Source organism: Otolemur garnettii, unplaced genomic scaffold (genome assembly GCF_000181295.1).
Source record: "Otolemur garnettii isolate 467f Iridium unplaced genomic scaffold, OtoGar3 scaffold00044, whole genome shotgun sequence".
NCBI lineage: Eukaryota > Metazoa > Chordata > Mammalia > Primates > Galagidae > Otolemur > Otolemur garnettii.
In genome coordinates, this window is record NW_003852439.1 from 1,702,309 (window position 1) to 1,723,227 (window position 20,919).

The following is a 20,919-nucleotide window of genomic DNA, read 5'->3' on the forward strand; positions in this document are numbered from 1 at the left end:
CCTCCAGCGGTCTGAGGGACAGTGAACTGGCCCCCTATTTAAAAAGTTTGAGGACCCCTGGTTTAGACCCTGCGACCCTGGCCATTGTCAGGGGCTCCAGATACCCTGTGTCCAACTCAGCCATGCTTTCAGCCATGCTTCCACCCACCTGCTGCTGCTCCAGGCATGCAGATGCCACCCTCACCCTTGCCCTGGCACCTCTAGTGGGGAGATAGGTCTCTACTTGGGAGTCTCATCTCTAAGAATGCTTGGTCCTTGCTGCTCTCCTGTGCCTGCGCTTTCATTCTAGATTCACACTATCCCTGCCAGAAACAGATCCCTATCTTCAACTGAGATCTTCCAGAGACTGTCGGAAGTCATCCAAAGATTTTCTTGTTCAGGAAGTTTCCCTGAAGAGTAAATGTCACTGGAGGGTTGGCAGGCTCTTCACAGTTCTTACTTTCATGCACCCCTTATCTTTATTGAGCCACCTGTTTTGTACCAGATTTCATGTTGGGAGCAAGGCACATGGGGCTTGACCTGATATGGCCCCACTCCTCTGGAAATCTACATGCCTAGAGTACATTTCGGGGGAGGGGTCTCAGCAGTACCTGAGGCATAAAACTAAGACAGGGCAGCCATTACTTTTGTCTGTAGGTATTCCCAGGCACCTGAAACCCTCTCTTTCAACCCAATCTTCAGACAGCCTCTACCTCCACCTGAGCAGGGACCATCCTGAGACCCTTCCAGGACATTCTGCAGTGCCAGCTGTTTCTAAGCTTGCCTTTGATTTGTGTGCTGTCAACCTCATCCCCTTGGCAAGCTCCCAGTATCTCACCCCCTTTCTGCAACGCACCCTTGCTTGGAAACAATGCAGCTCTTACTGAAGGAAGACAGCAGTTCTGTTTTTGAGGACATGGGCCTGTGCCCTGATCTTATCTGGGGCTTTCCTTTTCCATACCTGCATGGGGACACTGTAGAGTGACCTTCTGGCCTCACCTGTGGAAAGGATGACGGGCTCTGACCTCCTGTGGCTGGCCTTGGCCTCCTGCGTTCTGACCCTGGCATCGGCAGTGCAGCAAGGTGAGTGCCCTGTTCACCTGGCCTCTCAGATGTCTGGCAAGACCTGGGGAGTGAGCAGGAAGGGCAGGGAAGGTGGTTCTGGTCAGTGAGAGGAGCTGCAGGGCCTGAGGCAAAGACTTAGAGGCAGAAGTCAAGGGAAACATGATGAGAAAAATGGAAATCAAGTCACAATTTTTCAAAGAACCAAATTGGAAATTTCTGTGAGAGGATGGGGTGCCAGTTAACTTCTCATGCCCATATCTGGGGGACATCAGAGAACCTGGATTGGAGAGGATGAGGAACGAATCACCCACTTGTGTTAGCAAGTGCCTTCTCCTTCTCCTGAAAAGGCTAGAGATCTCTCCAGGCTCTTTCCAAGAACTTTGAATCAAACAAAACAGATGCTCATAGAAGGGTTTCTATAAGACAAGGGTGCAAATTTCAACCCTGGGTGGATAGGGGAACCAAGCTCATGGCCTCAGATGCGAAAATCTGGGGTATGCAGAAAATAATCCAAGAATAACAAGTTTGGGGATTCCTTAAGATAAGTACATGAGCAGGCTTGAAAATCTCATTTTCCAAAAAGCCCCTCTAATGTATTTGATAAGGATATGATTCCGAATGTGTACCTAGCTCTTTAATCAGGCACCCCCAGCATTTAGCAAATCAGAATTAAAGGAGAATGCCTGGCATTTACACACATTATTTCATTTAATCCTCTAACAGTCCTTTAAGGGCTTATGTTTCCTCAAGTGGGGCATAAATATTCCAAGATGACTCTAGGGGTGTATGGCAGCCTCTTAAAAATTTTTAATGGCTATCCATTTGTTTTCATGCAGATTTAAGAAATATACCTAGTACATATTACCTATGTTATCACAGATAATATTCCTTAAGATAAAACTTAATTTTTTTTAACATAACCTCAAGGTTTTATTGTCCTCATAATAAAATAAAAGACATTTACAACGGGATTGCTTGGCCCCTTCTCTTCATTATCTCCTCCCAGTTCAAAAAGCTTGCATCTCTTAATAAGAGCCCCCATTCTCTTAGATCTGCATTTGGGCTCAGCACACTCATGCCTCAGCACGATCTTCTTTGTAGATAAGACTAATTTTTAAAGAGAATCATTGAAAGAAACATTTGAAGTCAATGATGTGGAAAACAACGTGCCCTAAGCCTGGGAATGGCTGATGTCTGGGAGGCACAGCTCACAGGTGTGGTTTTGCAGATGAGTTTCAGGGAAGTTAAATCACCTGCCATGTACTTAGCTGGAAAGTGTGGAGCTGGATTTCAACCCAGCCTTCCCAGCCTGTGGTCTTCCTCCTTCATCTCTGCCACCATCATATGTCACTGCCCCTAAAACTGTTTAGCGTGTACACACACACACAGACAAATACATGGTAGATCAGATATAGTCTCTTTTTTTAAAGATTTTATTTTATTTTATTTTTTGAGACAGTCTCACTATGTCGCCCTCTGTAGAGTGCTGTGGCATCACAGCTCACAGCAACCTCAAACTCTTGGGCTTACACGATTCTCTTGCCTCAGCCTCCCAAGCGGCTGGGACTATAGGTGCCCAACACAACACCTGGCTATTATTTTTTTGGTGTAGTTGTCATTGTTGTTTGGCAGGCCCAGGCCAGGTTCAAACCCACCAGCTCCAGTGTATGTGGCTGGCACCCCAGCTGCTGAGCTACAGGCACCAAGCCGAAATAGTCTCATTAGATCACATTAGTGGTTCCCACTGAATTGGGGGTGATTTTGCCTCCCCCAGGAACATTTAGCAATACCTGGAGACAAATTCTGGTGGGTGCCACTGGCCACTAGTGGGTAAAAGCCAGGAATACTCTTAAATACTCCTCAAAATGCACAGGACAGAAGCCACCCCCACCCCCATGAAGAATGATCCAACCAAAATGTCAGTAGTGCTGAGGTGGAGAAATCTTGTGTTAGTTAGACTGTATCTCCTGATACAGAAAAATGTTCATATTAAGTAAAAAATGCAAGAGGGGGGAAAAAACACTGTACAGGATTAAACTCATTTTTTTATTTTTTTTTAAAAATCCATGTTTTAAGCATAAGCATAGGAAGGATCTGAAGGTGTCATGAATTATAACAAATTTATGATTAGGCCTGGAAATGGAATGGGCTGATGACAACTTTCGTTTCTGCTTGATTCATTTTAATAATGTTTGCAGTTCTTTTTCAGTGAGCATGTATTATACTTATGATGAGAAGAACAAATATTGGTCAAACAAAGCCACCATGTACGGGCACACAGGGAAGGACTCCTAACTCTGATGAGAGGGAGAGAGGTGTTGTGCCAGCTGGCAGCCCCACCGTCCTTAATGCCTAGGAAATACCAAAGTCTTCATTGATTATTTCCACTGCAAAGTGATGAAGTTTGATGTCTGATTAATGAATTGTGCACCTATTATCTTCACGGAGGTCCTTTGGGAAAGTAGAACGTGGAGAGGAAGAAACCCTCCACGAAGTTGGAGGCCTTGTTCAGCACACGCAAGCTCACTCTGTCACTTTCCCAGGTTACAGAAACCCCAGCGAGGCCGGTTCCTATGGAATGGACTTGTACTGTGATGATTCTGAGAGCTGTTTTGACCCCTGCCAGAATTACACCCTCCTGGATGAACCCTTCCGAAGCACAGAGAACACAGGAAGCTCCCGGGGGTGTGACAGGGGCCTGAGCGGCTGGTACCGCTTTGTGGGTGAGGGAGGAGTGAGGATGCCGGAGACCTGTGTCCCAGTGTACCGATGCCAGACGGATGCTCCCATGTGGCTGAACGGGATGCACCCTGTGCTCGGGGATGGCATCGTCAACCGCACCTCCTGTGCCCACTGGAGTGACAACTGCTGTTTATGGAAGAGGGACGTGCTGGTGAAGGCCTGCCCGGGCGGGTACCACGTGTACCAGCTGGAGGGAACCCCCGAGTGTAGTCTGAGATACTGCACAGGTGAGCAGCAAAGCCACCCCAGGGCTTAAGAAAGGGAGAGGAGCAAGTTAAGAGGAGGTGACCCAGAGCAGCCTTAAACAGCCTCCGGCCAGCTATTGCCCAGTGAAAACATAGCCAAAAGGTTGCCAGGCCTTCCGACATCTCCAGTAAACCCAGAAATTCTGATTTGAGGGCATAATCTCCCAGTTTATAAATGTGTGCATAGCAGAATGTCATTTGGATTCCCGTTCTATTTAGGCCATTTGACTTACCTCTTTGAGCCTCTCTTTTCTTATCTGGCAAACAAAACAAAACAAAACAAAACAAAACAAAGGATAATGACAAGAATAACAGCTGAGATGTAGTGGTCACAATGCCTTTGCTGTTCTCCTAAGCACTTTAAAGGACCCTCTTCCCAACTCTGTGAGACAGGTGCTATCCAATCGCCCCCTGGGGCACAAAAGAGTTAGGGAGCTAGCTCTCAGGATCACACAGCTGGGGCATGACAGAGCTAGGATTTGAACTTGCACTCCAGAGGCTTACCCACCATGCTGGGCCCCACATCCACTCCCGCGTCCTGTGCTTATACCCCAGACCCTTCCACTGTGGAGGACAAGTGTGACAAGGCCTGCCGCCCCACAGAGGAGTGCCTCCGCACATCCAACGGCACCTGGGACTGTTTCTGCAGACAGAACCTTAACAGCTCTGGTGAGTGGCTCACAGGAAAGGGAAGGGCAGGAGGGAGGGACCTCCAGAGGGTCAGGATGAGGTGTGGACCAGAGTTGAGGGCGGGCATGGACTAGAGATCGGGGAACAGGAGTTCTCTGGTCTGCTTGCTAGAAAACCAGTGGGTTTGCAAGGTTGGGAGGGCAGAGTTGGAGCAAACTTCCATGACAGCCACTGACTTCTGGCTTCAGAAAATAGCTCTGTCATGGGTAGGCTTGATCCACGAGGGACAAAAGCACTGAAGACAAGAATTCTGCAAGTGTGGGAGCTACATGCAGACAGCTGCAGTGTCTTTGTGTCAGGGACATGGGCAGACTCCTGGGACAAGTCATCTATACTCTCTGAGCCTTAATGTCCTCATCTGTAACATGGGGATAAGATGATAATAAAAATACCCACCATAAAGGGCTATTATGAGAACTACATCAGAGCAGTTCAGATGGGTTGGCTGTAGAGGTCTTGAGTTTTTCATCACAGGAGATGAGTGAGCAGAATCAGATGGCCTCTGGGTAAGATTGCCATAGATGAGCCTGGTTGGGGGTTGAAACTCCCACTGAGATTATTTCTCCCCATCATTGGATTCTACCAAGGGCCTTTGACCTTGCCCTTGGCACAACCACATCTTCCTCTGAACATACTCCTGGTCCCTATTAAAGACAGAGTATTCTAGGCAGAGGGACAAGAAGGAGCATGACACATTTGGAAATTGGGGCTTCAGTGTGTATGAGGGAATCTTGAATGTGCCTGGAAGGAGCAGTGTGGGGAATGAGGGGTGAAAACAACCTGCTCTCTTCAAAGACTCTCTCTGCTCGTGGGGGAGAATGAGAGCCCATAGGGATGGCATTGTTTTCTGGGCCTCAAATCCCATCACGGTATCAGACGTCAAGATTTGAAGATGTCTTCCTTGCACCGAGGTGGGCACCCTGAGCTGAGGGGGGGGGGGCAGCTGGCCTGCCTCATGTCTTCAGCAGTGCCATGCAGAGCAGTGGCTATCCAGTGAGCCCCCACTGTGAGCCCCCACATCATTCTAGGATGTGGCCTTCACTTCCTTCTCCCTCTCTGGCACCTCTCCCCTCTCCTGTTCTAAGTTTCCGTACCTTGAACTCTGCACCTTTGCAAATGCACTGTTTCCTCCCAGCTCCACACTATCTCCTCTGCTATCCCCTCAGCCTGGGATGGCCTCACTTGCTTTATTCACTAGCAAAACTCTGGTTATAAACCCTTCCCTGACTTAGCCAACAGAGTTAGATATACCTCCCTGTGAGCTCCCCCTGTACCTGGAATACGCTCTGTCTGTTCCTTTATCGTATTGAATTATAATAAGCTGTTAATGTGTTGTTGTCTACACAACAGTAAGCAATTCTCTTGGCTGAGTCCACGTCTCATTTATTTCCATGTTGAAGGTACCTGGTAGTTGGTAAATGTATGTTGAATCAGTGCATTCATGAATACAATAGGAATTATATTTCTATAGTTCACTCTCTGTCTCCCCTATTGGAGTATACATAGTATAAGGATGGGGACTTTGTATCCCCAGTGCTTGGCAGGTAGGAGATGCTCAAGAAGTATTTGCCGAATGAATGAAAAGTGAATACAATTTCTCTGAACCTGGTGAGATGTGCTGGCTTTACAAAGGACTGTATATCTAGCTTTGGTTTTAGTATAGAATGCAGGATCAACTCACTTCCCTCAAAGCACCAATCCCCAAGAGGAACAAGGCAAGAAAGCCTTAGCCAAGCCTGCACATGGGACGCTTGACAATCTTGGACCCAGGGCCCCCTGCCAACCTTCCTTGCCACCAGCCTGAGTGTGAATTCCATCTGGGTCCCAGGCACCCTGAAGTCTACCCAACCTCCCATTGGGCACTGTGGTCTCGCCAAAGGGTGAGGAATGTGGGTTCTGCCCACTACGTTCAGACCCCTGTTCACTCCACCTGCCCCCTCTCTGCTTTGCAGATATTCACAGTTTGAAACCTCAGCTGGACTGTGGGGACAGGGAGATCCAGGTGAATCTGGACAAGTGTTTGCTGGGAGGCCTGGGTCTGGGGGAGGAAGTCATTGCCTACTTGCGAGACCGAAACTGCAGCAGCATCATACACAGAGGAGAGAGGAACTGGGTGTCTGTGACCAGCCCTGTCCAGGCTAGTGCTTGTGGGAACATTGTGGAGGTAAGTGGCATGCACACCACTGCTGTCAGAGTGTGAGAGTCAGATCAAAGACCCATCATAGAAGCCATGTGATCTTGAGCTTGTCATTTGGCCTCTCAGGACCCCAAGGGTTATGTAGGATTATACACGTCGGTCAACAATCCGACACTTGAGTTTAATGAATGTAAGATATGATTATTTTAATTACGGCTGATGTGGATGCACAGAGAGGCAGGCATGGTGGTCCCTGATTCTTCCCATAGGTCGAGAATTCTAATGTTTGGTCTGGAGCCCTCATGCTCCTTCCTGTAAAATGTTAGTGCCACTGGAGGAAAAGGTCCCTTTACCTCCTTGAGACAGAAGACAGGTGACTGCATGGCTGAGAACACTGACTCTAGAATCAGACAGGTCTGAGTGTGAGAGACACCGAGACACACGTACCCACAAACACACCTGTGGTTTTGTTTTTATGCTAAAGAGAAATCAAACCCATGCCATCTACAAAAACACCGTCTCCTTGGTCAATGATTTCATCATCAGAGATACCATCCTGAATGTCAACTTTCAATGTGCATACCCACTGGACATGAAACTCAGCCTCCAAACTGCCCTACAGCCCATTGTCAGGTACGGCGCTGACCCTTTCCCTTTGCCCTATAGCCCTGACATTGGTCACAGTCACTTCAGGTACAGCTTATGATGTCCACAGGATGTTACGGAAGCTTTCATCTATTCAATCATTTTTTCCACAAATATTTATTGATAGCATATTAAGGATGTTCCACATGAATGAGGCAGATGGAGTATTTGTGGATGTTAAAGATTTTTATTATGAAGCAATGCAGCAACACAAAACAGTGCTTGTTCAATGTGCTAGGGAACAAAAACCTAGGACAAGTTCATTAAACAACAGATTAAGTATGGCCAGGCATGGTAGCTCGCGCTTGTAATCCTAGCACCCTGGGAGACCGAGGTGGGTGGATTGCCCTGAGCTCAGAGGTTCGAGACCAGCATGAGCCAGAGTGAGACCTCGTCTCTGCCAAAAAATAGCTGGGCATTCTGGCAGGTGCCTGTAGTCCCAGCTACTTGGAAGGCTGAGGCTAGAGGATCACTTAAGCCCAAGTGAGTTTGAGGTTGCTATGAGCTATGACTGCATGGTACTCTACTGAGGGCCACAAAATGAGACTCTGTCTCCATAAAAAATAAAGAAAGAAAGCAAAAGAAAAAAGAAAAAACAGATTAAGTAAATATTTGTAAGTGAGATGAATGCTTGCAGGAGAAACATGGGGTCCTTTGGGAGCAGGGAATAGGGGTCCCAGACCCAATCTTGGTGTGGAGTGGGGTCAGGAAGACTTCCTGGCAATATGAGATTTGAGCAGAGAGTAGCTTTTATTGGATAGACAGTACCCCCATCCCCACCAGAAATAGAACAATAGCAATTTGGGCAGGATTCAATCTGGGCAGGGGTTTTTATCTGTTTTGTTGTGTCTCTGATTCTGGAATGGGGTCCTGCTGAATCAGTGTTCTTTAGCATTCTTTGACTTACCAGGGAGACTTTCTGGATGTCAGAGTGTCCTTCCCATTTCCTTATTACCTCCTGGACTCACCGAATGGTAGGATTAGAAAGAGTAGAAAATTTTCCAGTTAGATGTTGGGGCCCTTCATTTGTCAAAAATCAAAATGAAAGCCACGTATCTTGTGAGGTGGAGGGAAGAGATCTGCTGCTAGAACTTGTGAACCCACTGACCTGGTCCCAAGCCCCATTCTCCAGGCGAGAGGATGGCTCATACACTACACTCACAGTTACTCCCCCAATGAGGAAAACAGGTGGGAGCCGTCCTGCAGGACAGATTGTTGGACATCCTGGAGACAGACTCTGTTTGTCAAGTTTAGTGCCTAGAAGCTAGGAAATCCTCAGTTTAAATGAAGGATTGAACAATTCATTTAGGGAGCAAAGGTATGCCTTGGTAAGTGCCCCATACAACTGGAGAGCTTGACTTAAGTTACTCTCTCTGGTAAAAACCTCATGTTTCCACTGTGGTGGTTTTCCTTGTCTCAGTTCCCTGAACCTCAGTCTGGATGGGAACGGAGAGTTCACTGTCAGGATGGCCCTCTTCCAAGACCAGAACTACACGAATCCTTATGAAGGGCCCACAGCTCTGCTGTCGGTGGACACCATGCTCTATGTGGGTGCCATCTTGGAGAGAGGGGACACCTCCCGATTCAACCTGCTACTGAGGAACTGCTATGCCACCCCCACTAAAGACAAGGCTGACCCTGTGAAGTATTTTATCATCAAAAACAGGTAATGGGTGACTCTGGGATTATCCTTTGGAAAAATGTTCTTACCTCCATGTAATACAATTGTGTAAATTGTATTATATACCAAGACCATGCCCATTGGACCCAGAAATAGCACTCCTGAAATTTTTGCCTAAAGTATTCATGAATACCAAATAGGTGGACAGAGAAAATAAATGTCAATTATTTTCTATTTCAATATTCTTGATAACATTGTTCAAAAATAGGGGATCAACTAAGTAATGGTGAACTATGATAGATTATATAGATGTTAATGAAGTCGATATTACTGTTTCCACTTTACAGACAAAAAAATTGAGGCTCAGCACCCATAGCACAGTGGTTATGGCACCAGCCACATACACTGAGGGAGCCGGGTTCGAACCTGGCCCAAGCCAGCTGAACAACAATGACAACTGCAACAACAACAAAAACAACAACAACAACAACAACAACAAAGCCAGGCATTGTGGCGGGCACTTGTGATCCCAGCTATCTGGGAGGCTGAGACAAGAGAATCACTTAAGCCCAAAAAATTTTGAATTTGCTGTGAGCTGTGATGTCACAGCACTCTACCAAGGGTGACAATGTGAGACTCTGTCTCAAAAAAAAACAAAAAATTGAGGTTTGAGGTTAGAATAAGTAACCTGCCATGGTCACTTAGCTAGAAGTAGATGGGGTTGAAATTTCAAACCAATCTGTTTCACTCTGGAGACTGTGCCCCAAATAATCTAAACCACGTGTGTTTATAAGGATACCATCTTGGAGGAAAAATGGAGGACTAGAAAAGGTCTGTGTTCTTATAATATAATAGAGGGAACCTGGAGGGACTCTCTAACTTTCTCTGCTGCTGTTTTTAGAAATTACACCCTTTTCCCTGTCACCCCCACCCCCTGCAGCTGCCCAAATCAGCGTGATTCCACTATCCAGATGGAGGAGAATGGGAGGTCTTCGGAAAGCCGGTTCTCAGTTCAGATGTTCATGTTTGCGGGACATCACAACCTAGTTTTCCTGCATTGTGAGATACATCTCTGTGACTCCCTTAACGAACAGTGCCAGCCTGTGAGTGTCTCTTTGGACTGCACTATCCAGAGCCTGCCATGGAGCCTGGCACCTGATAATAGGCTTTCATATATATTTACTGGGATTATGGAGGGAGGGAAGAAGGGAGGGAGGGAGGGAGGGAGGAAGGAAGGAAGGAAGGTGAGGGAAGGAAGAACAAAGGATGAATAGATGGAATTTAGACCTCCTAAAACCCCAGTTGTAAGCAACTATTTTGCCCCCAGGAAGCAGATCAGAAGAAAACTGTCTACTAGGTCCCCTGGGCACAAGCCGTGTTATAAAATGATTATACATATAATAATAGTAGGCTTTTCCAGTGCTTACTCTGAGTCAAGCACCATGCTAAAACTTTTACGTGTTTTACCTAACTTAACTTTCACAACAACCTTTAAGCAGATTGTTTTATCAGCCCCAGTGTAGGAAAACTGAGGCTCACAGAAGTCCTTTGCCTTGCCCTAGTCCTACACACAGCTGGCAAGTTACCAGAGCTGGGATGTGCACCGGCTGAGAGATGACTCCAGTGTCCCCCCCATACTTAGTGCCGTTTGGCACTGCCAGTGAATATTTGGAGTCTGTTGAGTACTTACCCAGTGTCTATATGTGGCCAACATACCTTATTTTAATCTTCACAATCAAGTAGATACTATTTAGTCATCACAGAGAGGTGAAGTCATTTGCTCCAGATTACACAGCTAAAAGAAAGCAGAGAAGCCTCAAAGCCAGGTGTTTGACATGCCACTGAGAATTCTCTAGATTGAGACAACCACAGCATAAGAATTAGCACCAGGGTGTGTGGGGCCCAGTTCTCGTGCCAAAGCTGCCTGTTGCAAGGGCAGTGTGGATAGAGATCATGTATTTCAATGTTGACACATGAGAGTTCTCCATTCCTGCAGTCTTGCTCAAGAAATCAAGTCCGCAGTGAAGGACAGGGCATCGACCTAGCCAGGGTTCTGGATTTGGGACCCATCACTCGAAAAGGTAAGTGGCTAGGGCCAGGTGACAAGACCAGTGGGCCAAGTGCCGACAGTTAACCACAAGTGCCTGAGGTCACCAGCCCAACCCCTTCGGGCATTTTACCCCCTCAGTCGGGCCTGCACAGGTGGGTCTATTCCATGTATCCTAAACAACACTGCCATTGGCCAGAGGCCAAGCTAAGCTCTTGCATCCATCAGTTCACTTAATCCTCAAGTTACTGTGTCCATTTGACAGATGAGAGATAAAGACTCAGAGAGATGAAGTGACTCACCCAAAGCTCACCCTGCTTGTGAGTGGCTGGAGTTAGGATTGAACTTAGCCAGCACAGTCTGATTTCGAAGCAGGTAGCCTTCTGTTATTCCATTTGCTCCCTGGTCCCCCAGAACTCAGTCCTTTTGACACCGAGTTTAAGTCCTAACTCCCACTTAAATGTAATTTTGTTTTCGAGCAAGTGACCAAAATTCTCCAAAATTCAGTTAGAGTGTTCTGGAGTGTGATAGAGGGGAAGTTTTCCAATTATTCCTCAGATTTCCATCCATCCTCCTCGTGGATTAGTAGTACCGTCCTGGTTTTTATTTCTACTACAATGGAGAACTTGAGAAACTTAGATGAATAAAAAAAATTTTTAATTTCAGATTAATCTGAGGACCCACATGATTAGGTTACATTGCTTGTAAGGTAGTCTGAGCTGTAGCTGTGTCCTTCACTCAGGAAGTGTGCCATATCCTCCTTGGGCATTGTTCCTTTGGGGAGGGGGAAACTTGCCAAATTCCCTCCCACTCCCCCCTCCTTGTATTTAATTGAGTTTTTCTCTCATGTGAGCAGGTAGTTGTTAATCTACTAGTTTCTTTTTCTTTTTTCTTCCTTTTTTTTTGTTTTGTTTTGTTTTAGACACCCTGAGTGCCACGCTGTAATCATAGCTCACAGCAGCCTCATATTCTTGGGCTCAAGTGATTCTTATGCCTCAGCTTCCCTAGAAGCTGGGACTACAGACACCTGCCACAATGCCCGGCTATTTGTAGAGACGGAGTCTCCCTATTTCTCAGGCTGCTCTCGAACTTCTGAGTTTAAGCCATCCACCCACCATGGCCTCCCAGAGTGCCAGGATTATAGGCAGGAGCCACAGCACCCCACCTTAATCTACTAGTTTTAATTTAGTATTGAGCACATGTGATTCTTGTTTTTCCATTCTTGTGATAATTTACATAGGACAGCGTTCTCCAAAACCATCCAGGTTGTTAAAAAGATACAAAACCTCCATCTTTTGATGACTGCATAGTATTCTATGGTGTATAAATACACAGTTTATTTGTCAAATTCATGACTTTCCATTTGATCCTGCAATCCAACTACTAGGTATCTACCCAAAAGAAAAAAGTCATTTTACTGTGAGAACACTTGCACTCGTATGCTTGTGGCAGCCCAATCCTCAAACCCAAAGATGTGGAAACAACCCAAGTGCCCTGAAAACTTTTCTTTTTTTTGCTTTAAAGTAATTAAGATTCGGTAATGTTAATAATAATAATAATTTCTTCGTGGCTAGCACTGTACCACCTTTATTTGTGTTGTCACTTTGAATGCTCACAACAGTCCAAGGAGTTAGGCACTGCTACCACTTCCATTCTCCAGATAAGCAATGTCTGGAGAAGGGAATCTGCCCTGAGCCACCCTACCCTTTTACTGAGCCTTCAACTTGTGGCCTCATGTGATATTACAGGGTAACTGGGGTAGGGGCAGTTAGGAACTTATAATTTCAAATCGAATGTACTGGGGTTTGTATCCCAGCTCTGCTACTGACTGGCAAAATCAACTTGGCAAGTCCTTTAAACGTTGCCAAGCCTCAGTCTTCTCATCTGTCAAATGGGGATGAGGATATTTTTCTCACAAATCTGTCAAGAGGATTAAGTGTAAAATGCATGCCTGCCAGATAATAGATGCCTCCACAGTCAGTATGGACTGTCAGTATGGTGAGGGCCAGGTCAAGGAGGACTTGGGGCACCTATGGCCTCAGTGTCCCAGTCTCCAGAGTGGGAAGCCCTTACCTTCTTCTACTCTTGTTCACAGATGCCCAGTTTTCTGGTATCAGGAGTGGAACCCCCAGCACCTCAGGTACACCATTTTCTTATGCCTTTCCCACAACCCTCCCAACTCTTTCTCCTTCCTCTTTTCAATTCAGTGCATATTGATTCGGCCGCTTCATTGTGCTAGTGACTGTGGTGGACACTGAAATGAATCATATTCGAAACCAGCTCTTGAAATGCTCATAGCCTAGCAAAGAAGACAGTCCTGTAACAAAACTTATTTATTGAGTACCTACTATGTACGAGGTGGTGTTCTAGGTACTGAAGATGTGACAGTGAGCAGGACAGACCAGGCAATGAAAAGTTAACAAAGTAATTGAGAAATAAAAGATTACTGGCAAGGTAACAATGTCTTGGATAAGATAGAAATTTATTTCTCTCACACTTAAATTAAGTCTAGAGGCAAGCCATCTAAGGCTACTAAGGTGACGCCATGAAGTCATTAAAGGTCCAGGCTCCCTCCAGCTCACACCTCCACCCATGATCCCAGATGACAGCCAGAGAGCCAACCATTACCTTAGGCGTAAGGATAGAGAGAACAAGAAGTCAATGAGTATTGAGAAACATTCCCCAAAGCTGGTAATTTACACCTCCACATGCCCATTCTTGGCTACAAAGGAAGCTGGGACATGTTAATCTTTATTCTGGGTGGCCACATGCTCAATGTCTAATGATTTTATTGTTAAAGTAGGAAGGAAGAGTGAATATTAGAGCAGATAAGTGTCAGAAAAACTTTCAGAGGAGGTGATATTTGAACCAAAGGAGAAAAACAGTCAGATATGCAAATGTTAGGGGAATGAGCCTCATAGGCCAGGAGACCAACAGTGCATTGCACAAATGGGACAAGTCCACAAGCAAATAAATGATAAGCAAGTAGATACTGAAAAGAGTGCATAGATTAACTGACTGTACTGAATAAGGTCTGAAAAGAATTTCACCAGTAACGTCTGATGGGTGCTTTTGATGAATGACTCGGAGTTCAACAAGCTGACAAGTGAAAGAAATATACACGGATAGACAGACAATATTTGTATATATTTCTGGGGTACTAGAAATATATTTTAGACAGAGTGGAAAGCATGCGCTATTTAGATTTTACTACTCCCCAGACATGAAAAAGTTCTTTCAACCCTCAAATCTCCAATTAGATAGCATTCTAAAAACTTCCAGGATAAGTCCAAGATGGCCTCTCTGTGCTCCATAGTAACATTAGGACAACACCAAGAAAAGTAATGCTTATTGGAAAGAGTAGTTAAAGCTCAGTCTAAAAGCAGCTTGAAGTTAGAGACCTCAAGTCTCAGTGATTTCTGTCAGACTTTTCGGTCAGCTTATTGCCTAGAATGGTGTGGAGTCCCAGTAGAGTTTGCTGAATAGACTAATTTCAATGGTGGGCAGTGGATTTTGGAGCCTTCTGGAAGAGGAAGGGGTCAATCTGATGTTGAGGTAGTAGACCACCACAAGAGGGCACTTGTGGTTTTCACTGTTTGCTGTTTCTCAATCATTTTTGATGTTTTAGAATTAATTGAACATCAACCTGCATGTGTAAGTATAAATTGGTTGTCATACACTTATATGGTTCTGGCAATTATTATTTTCCTCTCCCCACTTCCAGGACATCAGCAAGTTACTTTAAAATTGGGAGGATGGAGAGGTGTTATAATTTGATAGTATGATGGGAGGGTACACATGCTTTTCCTAGGCCCCATGCTACAAGGCAGCTATCATCCAGGATCCAGCCCCCCCATTAACTTTGATTATACAGCTAGAGAGATGTGATCCCAGCTGAATAAGATCACAGAGTCTAATTTTCAAAACCGACACTTACATAGTGTTTACCCTGTGCTGAGTGCTGTTGTAAAGTCTCAATATGTATTCACTCATTTAAGCCTTATACCAATTCAGCAAGGTTATAGGTGCTAGTAATGTTTTTGTTTTGCATACTGGAAAACTCAGGCACAGAGAGGTTTAATAACTTGCTATTTGTAGACCTGAGATTCTAAGCTAACAGTCAGGCCTCGGGGCAGTGCTTTTTAACCTCTGAGTCTTTCTGCCTCTTTAGTGTTAGTCAGTGTAAGTAATGCTGGCTGCTGTAACAAACAGCCCCCAATCTTCTGTGATTTTGCACAATAGTATCATTCCCCACTAAGTCACTGGGGAAGGGGTTGGAGGAGTACAGTCTTGCTCCATGCAGTTGTTAGGAACTCAGGTTCCTAATACCTGCTGGCAATTTCTGCCAACTGCACTATCCCCCGAAAGTCCTATCATGGATCCTCTGCATCTTGTTCCTAGATGGTAGATGTGAGAGCCACAGGACCATGCAGGAAGTTTTAGGGAAGCAGGCCTAGAAACGGCATAGATGACTTCTGCCCACATCTCATTGGCCAGGTTCAGTCACATGGTCTCACTCACCTGTGAAGGAGGCTGAGAAAAATTGCCTTCCTGTGTGCCCAGAGCAAAATGAAAAAGGTGGAGGGTGATCAGATAACTTTATATCAACCACATGATAGAAAGGATGCTCTGCCTTTTTCATCCTTATGGAGCAAAATACAAGGGAGAACCTTGCATTTGCCGCCAAGTTCCAAGGCCAAACACTTGACTACCTCTCTTGTGTTTCAGGGTTCCTGGTGGCCTGGCCCATGCTGCTCCTGACTGTCCTCCTGGCTTGGCTGCTTTGAAGGCTCAACTGGGCATCTTGCTTAGATGTTTGTGTCCTTCCCTCTGGCAGTGGCTCCCATTCACCCTTCAGCACTGCTGGAATCTTCTCCAATTCATGCAGTCTTGGTATTAACAGACTTAATGCCAGGCTAGGTTTAGGGGAAGGGAAGAGCTTTCACCTTCTTTAATACTGTCAGTGCCTTTGTAATCCCCTTTTCCTCATAACTGGGCCTGTGTCAGTGCCCTGAGGTGGCTTTCTCATTTGATGATGGAACCTCCAAAGCAAACTTGCTAGGTGCCTCTGTGGCTTCTTTACTGGAAATGTAGCTCATGATTGTAACTCCTGGGAAGAAGTGTCTATACTGTGACCAGGGGAGGGGTGAACACAAAAAAGGGGCCCCTCTCATGACTCCTTCCCAAGCATCTCCTGTTCTGAGTGCTGATGAATTGAACAGACTGACTCTTGCGTTCACTCTGCTTCCTCTGATGTGTTTCCATCATGGTCTCAACCATCACCGTGAGAACATGTAAAGGGGCCACAGTTGGAGATTCTTCCCCAGGGAAGACAGGTCCCCTTTACTCCCTGTCCCCCACCACACCCCAGGCATGATGTGACTTGCCTAGAACTACACATAGTCCTACCCTTGAATGCTGGATGCCAGAGGAACAGCTTGGTTTTGACACAGCGATGCCATCACCCCAGAAAACACCTCTTGCTATAGTGATGTGCTTGCTCTGAAGGGGTAAGCAGGGCGTCCCAGAAGAAAGCAACACTCCCATCCCACTATGGGAGGGAGAAGTCTCTTGCTGGAAACTTTTAATGAGTCCTTACAAAGTCCCCCACAAAGATACCACTTCCGCCTCCCACAGCTACACACCAGGGCTCCCCAAGCTGGCCTTGAGGACACATCAGGAACCAGGGATGCACCAGTGGATACTGAGCCTGTGTCTGCTGAGAAGAGCCTTTCTGAGTAAGAGCACTGAATAAGAAGTGCTGTCTTATTCAGAGATGGTGTGGTTGCAAGAAACAGAAATCTGCTCCAACTAGCTCAGGCAAAAGGAGAATTATTTAAATGGATATAGAATCCCAAAGTCCAGGGGCAAATACACACGCTGGTTGCACAAGCACTGGGAGGAGGTACTTCAAACCACAGGACACTGAAGTTTGTCTTTTTTTCCATCTGTCCCTCTTCCCAAAGCAAGTGTCTTTTGCATCTGCTTATTGTGCATGCCTCCTTCATGTGCCCCTTGTCTGGAGCCAGCTTGTCTTATTCTTTTATACCTTGAGTAAATCTGGACATTGCAGCTTCATATCCCATCCCTTCCTAATACGCGGCCACCAGTGACTGACTAGCATCTTGCTATCCCACATCCAAACTGCATTGGAGGCTCTGATTTCACTGCTTGGGTCAGAGTCCATCCCTGTGTCCCAGGTTCTAGAACCTGGGAACAATAACAGATGAGACGCAATCTCTTCTGGTAGAAGGTTCACTGTCCTGGTAGGAGATAAACTTACACAGGGTCACTCACAGGCATACCACACTCAAACACACGGATCCACTGGCCCTCAGACTCGGGCCCTGTGCACCCTGAGGTTTCCGTCCATACCAGTTCATCCATCTAACAGACACATGTCAACCTCGTGTGCCCAAAGGCACATTAGCACACACGGACAGAATCACCTGGGCCCTCAAGTCCAGCCACGTACAGATCTATCTGTTGCCATGAAGACCTTTGTTAACAACCAACATTTTAAAATATGCTCTATTTATTAAGTATTATTTTAAGTGTATGATGGGCACTGTTTTTCTATCTTTACATTAGACATTGAAGGTAGCTATTATTGTTATTCCCAATTTAGAGATGAGTAAACCAAGGCTTTAAAAAGAATAATTACTCACCCAAGAGCTTATAGCTTTTAAATGCTGGATGTAAGGCTTGAACCCAGGTGGCCAGAATTTGGATCCTAAGTTTTTAACTAGTCACTGTATTCTTTCTCCATTTATACACAACACAAAACACACAGAGACACATCAACACCTGTATTTATGCTCATGTGTATGTGTGTAACATATGTGCCACTCACAGGCGTGTGGAAACACAGACATACTCACTGACGCTTATATGAAGACAGAAATGAATTCGCCAATGCAGACACCCTCACATATACACAGGCATTGATATTCATGGATATACAGATGCTAACTTGTGTCCACTGACTTATGCATGATTGTTTAGGTGCAAACACATACACAGACCCTCATATACATCTAGATACAGAGACGCTCACATCCAATACTCAGGCATGTGTATGTGCAAACATGCATGCACACAAGTATGTGCAGAAATACACACACATACCTACAAGACACAGGACCTAGATGCAACTCTCCAAGATCCAGGAGCCCAGGCTGGATGTTTCCTTTCCCATCAGCTCACTTCTCCCTGCATCCTCTGTGCTGCCCAGCTGGAGAGCAAGTTAAAGTCCAACCCTGGGGCCCTGTACCAAGCATCTCAAAGTTCTGGAGACTAGAAGGAACATGACTCACTTCCAGGAAGACTGGAAGCTCGCAGTCCTAAGGGACTGCCTATCAGCAGCTGGAGAGAGGTGTGAGGCAGCCCTGCCCTCCAGGAACTTCAGGTCTATGTGGGAAAACAGGGCATGCGGACTGAAAGCAGTAACAGCTTTGCAATGTAAGACAGAGACAGATGCCGCAAGCCTCAGAGAAGGGAGACGTCAGCCCAGCCTGGGAGAAGAGGGAAAGTTCATCCCTTCATTTTACAGATGGAACCTAAAGTCCAGAAAAGAGAAATGGCAGGACCATCCTTAGTCCCTTACAAAATGTGTTATGACCAGATGGGCATTGGGGGTGGGGGGGCAGGGAGAAAGGTGGAGCTGGTCACCTGAAGGAAATTTGGAATGGGGACCCCAGAGGATACCTTCTACCCGACATAGCCCATTTCATAACCTCTCCTCACTCCCGCCCTCTCCGCCAGCCTCTTTCTCCTGTAAAGGGCTGGAGATTATCCTCGTATTTTCCTTCCTCATCATATTCGATTTTCTCTTCTGAAGCTTTATCAAATCCACCCACTTTTCTTCGACCTCATTGGCTTGGATCTTTTTCAAGCTGCTCTCCTCTCTCCCCTGGACCACTATCATAGCCTCTTAAGTGGTTTGTCTCCGGGTTCACCTCTCCCAATCCATTCTCTACTCTGCAACTAGTGAGCAGTTAAAGCAAAAGTCACTGCTTCTTCACATCCCTCCAGCAGCCCTTTCTTCCGTGCTCAGTGGACGGACCACATCCTCTGACCCCTGAGCCGTTGCCTGGCCATCCAGCCTTAGATTTTATCCTTACACTCTTTATAACCCCTCTTCCAGCATCACAGAATTTCTCATAGAGCCCTGAGATGTTCTATTTTACCCTGCCCTACTGTTTTTTTTCTTTTCTTTTCTTCAGCCATAGCTTTAGGAAGAATGAGTTTGCATAGTACGTCAGAATCTATCAGCAAAAAGACCGCTGGGCACACACTTGTTGTTAGTAAAAATTAGTTTTATCTGGCTTGCTGAGGCAGAAAGAATACACCCCAGAGGAATCTTGGGAGCATCTTAGGAGGGGAAGCTTGGATTTGGACTTGTGTTGGATGATTCTGAGAAGGGAATAGGGAAGCAGGAACTAATTCAGGTTTAGATGCTGTTAGGAAGGAAGGAAGGACAATGATGATTGGTGCAATTCACGAAGGTTATTGGGACACAGGGCACACTACAGGGTGGGAAAAGGTGGAAAGTGGACCAAAAGGGGGAAGGGGGCAAATGGAGAATATCAGCACAGCTGCCCATGTGTCCTCTCTAAAATAACTGCCAGAGGAAGTCCATCAGCCGAGTGAAAAAATGGCTAGGTTACCTAGAAAACAAGGGAGCTGGCTGGGTGCAATGGCTCATGCCTGTAATCCTAGCACTCTGGGAGGCTGAGGCAGGTGGATTGCCTGACCTCACGGGTTCAAGACCAGCTCCCTGCCCTACTGTTGTATGTGCTGTTCTTGCTGCCTGAAAGACTCTTCCCCGATCTGGGATGCTAACTTCAGGACTCAACTTCAAGGTCATTTCTCCTACAAAGCCTTCCTGGCCTCTCTCTCTGGCCCAAAGCTAATCATTCCCTACTTTGTGGCCACTTCTTTACAGACCTTTGTCACATGTGCTATCTACATCTGAAATTAATCTGTTTTTACTTCTGTCCCATCCCCTTCACCCCAGACTGTGAGTCACTTGAGGGACTTTGTCATATTCTAACATTATCGGCTGAATAAGTGAAGAAATGGACTGCATTCTTTCTGCTTTATCCTTTTACCTCCTCAACAATCATGCTGCCATCTTCCAGGAGGGAAAGAAAGAGCTTCATAGCAGAAATAAGGGAGACTATCAGCCAGGTGTTGTGGCTCATGCCTGTAACCCCAGCACTTTGGGAGGATGAGGCATAAGAGTGGCTTGAGGCTGGAAGTTCAAGACCAGCCTAGGCAACTTAGTATGATCCTGTCTCTAAAAAAAGCTTTTAAAAGATTTAGCCAGGTGTGGTGGTGCACAACTGTCATCCCAGCTAATCAGGAGGCTGAGCTAAGAAGATCACTTGAGGACAGGAGTTGGAGGATACAGTGAGCTATGATGATGCCACAAACTCTAGCGTGGGAGACACAGTGACACCCTGTCTCAAAAAAAAAGAAAAAAAAAAGAGGAGAAGTTTTACTTGTGTAATTATGGTGAAAAAGACAAATCAAAGTGTGAAATAGGAATTCTGGATTCTATTTCAGATATTCATTCCCACCCCATTGTCAGCCAACCTTACAGAGAATCATTTTCTTTTCCCCTAGTTCTCATCTCCTATGGCTTCAGGGGAGATTGGTTGGAAGCTTAAATGTTGCTCTTTTTCTCATTGAGGTAGGCTCAATGGAACCAACATAATGGTTATTGGTGGAGACCAAGTTGAGT

General features: G+C 45.9%; 1 protein-coding gene across 1 annotated transcript; it reads left to right on the forward strand.

The window, feature by feature from the left end:
- The first annotated feature begins 940 nt into the window (after positions 1-940).
- GP2 (glycoprotein 2) lies at positions 941-19,940 on the forward strand. The gene is made up of 10 exons (XM_003790702.3): positions 941-1,062; positions 4,587-4,700; positions 6,674-6,885; positions 7,343-7,491; positions 8,924-9,169; positions 10,065-10,227; positions 11,121-11,205; positions 13,267-13,311; positions 15,900-16,130; positions 19,857-19,940. The coding sequence occupies exons 1-9, from the start codon at positions 990-992 to the stop codon at positions 15,956-15,958; spliced, it is 1,146 nt and encodes a 381-aa protein (XP_003790750.1). The 5' UTR covers positions 941-989; the 3' UTR covers positions 15,959-16,130; positions 19,857-19,940.
- The last annotated feature ends 979 nt before the right edge of the window (positions 19,941-20,919 follow it).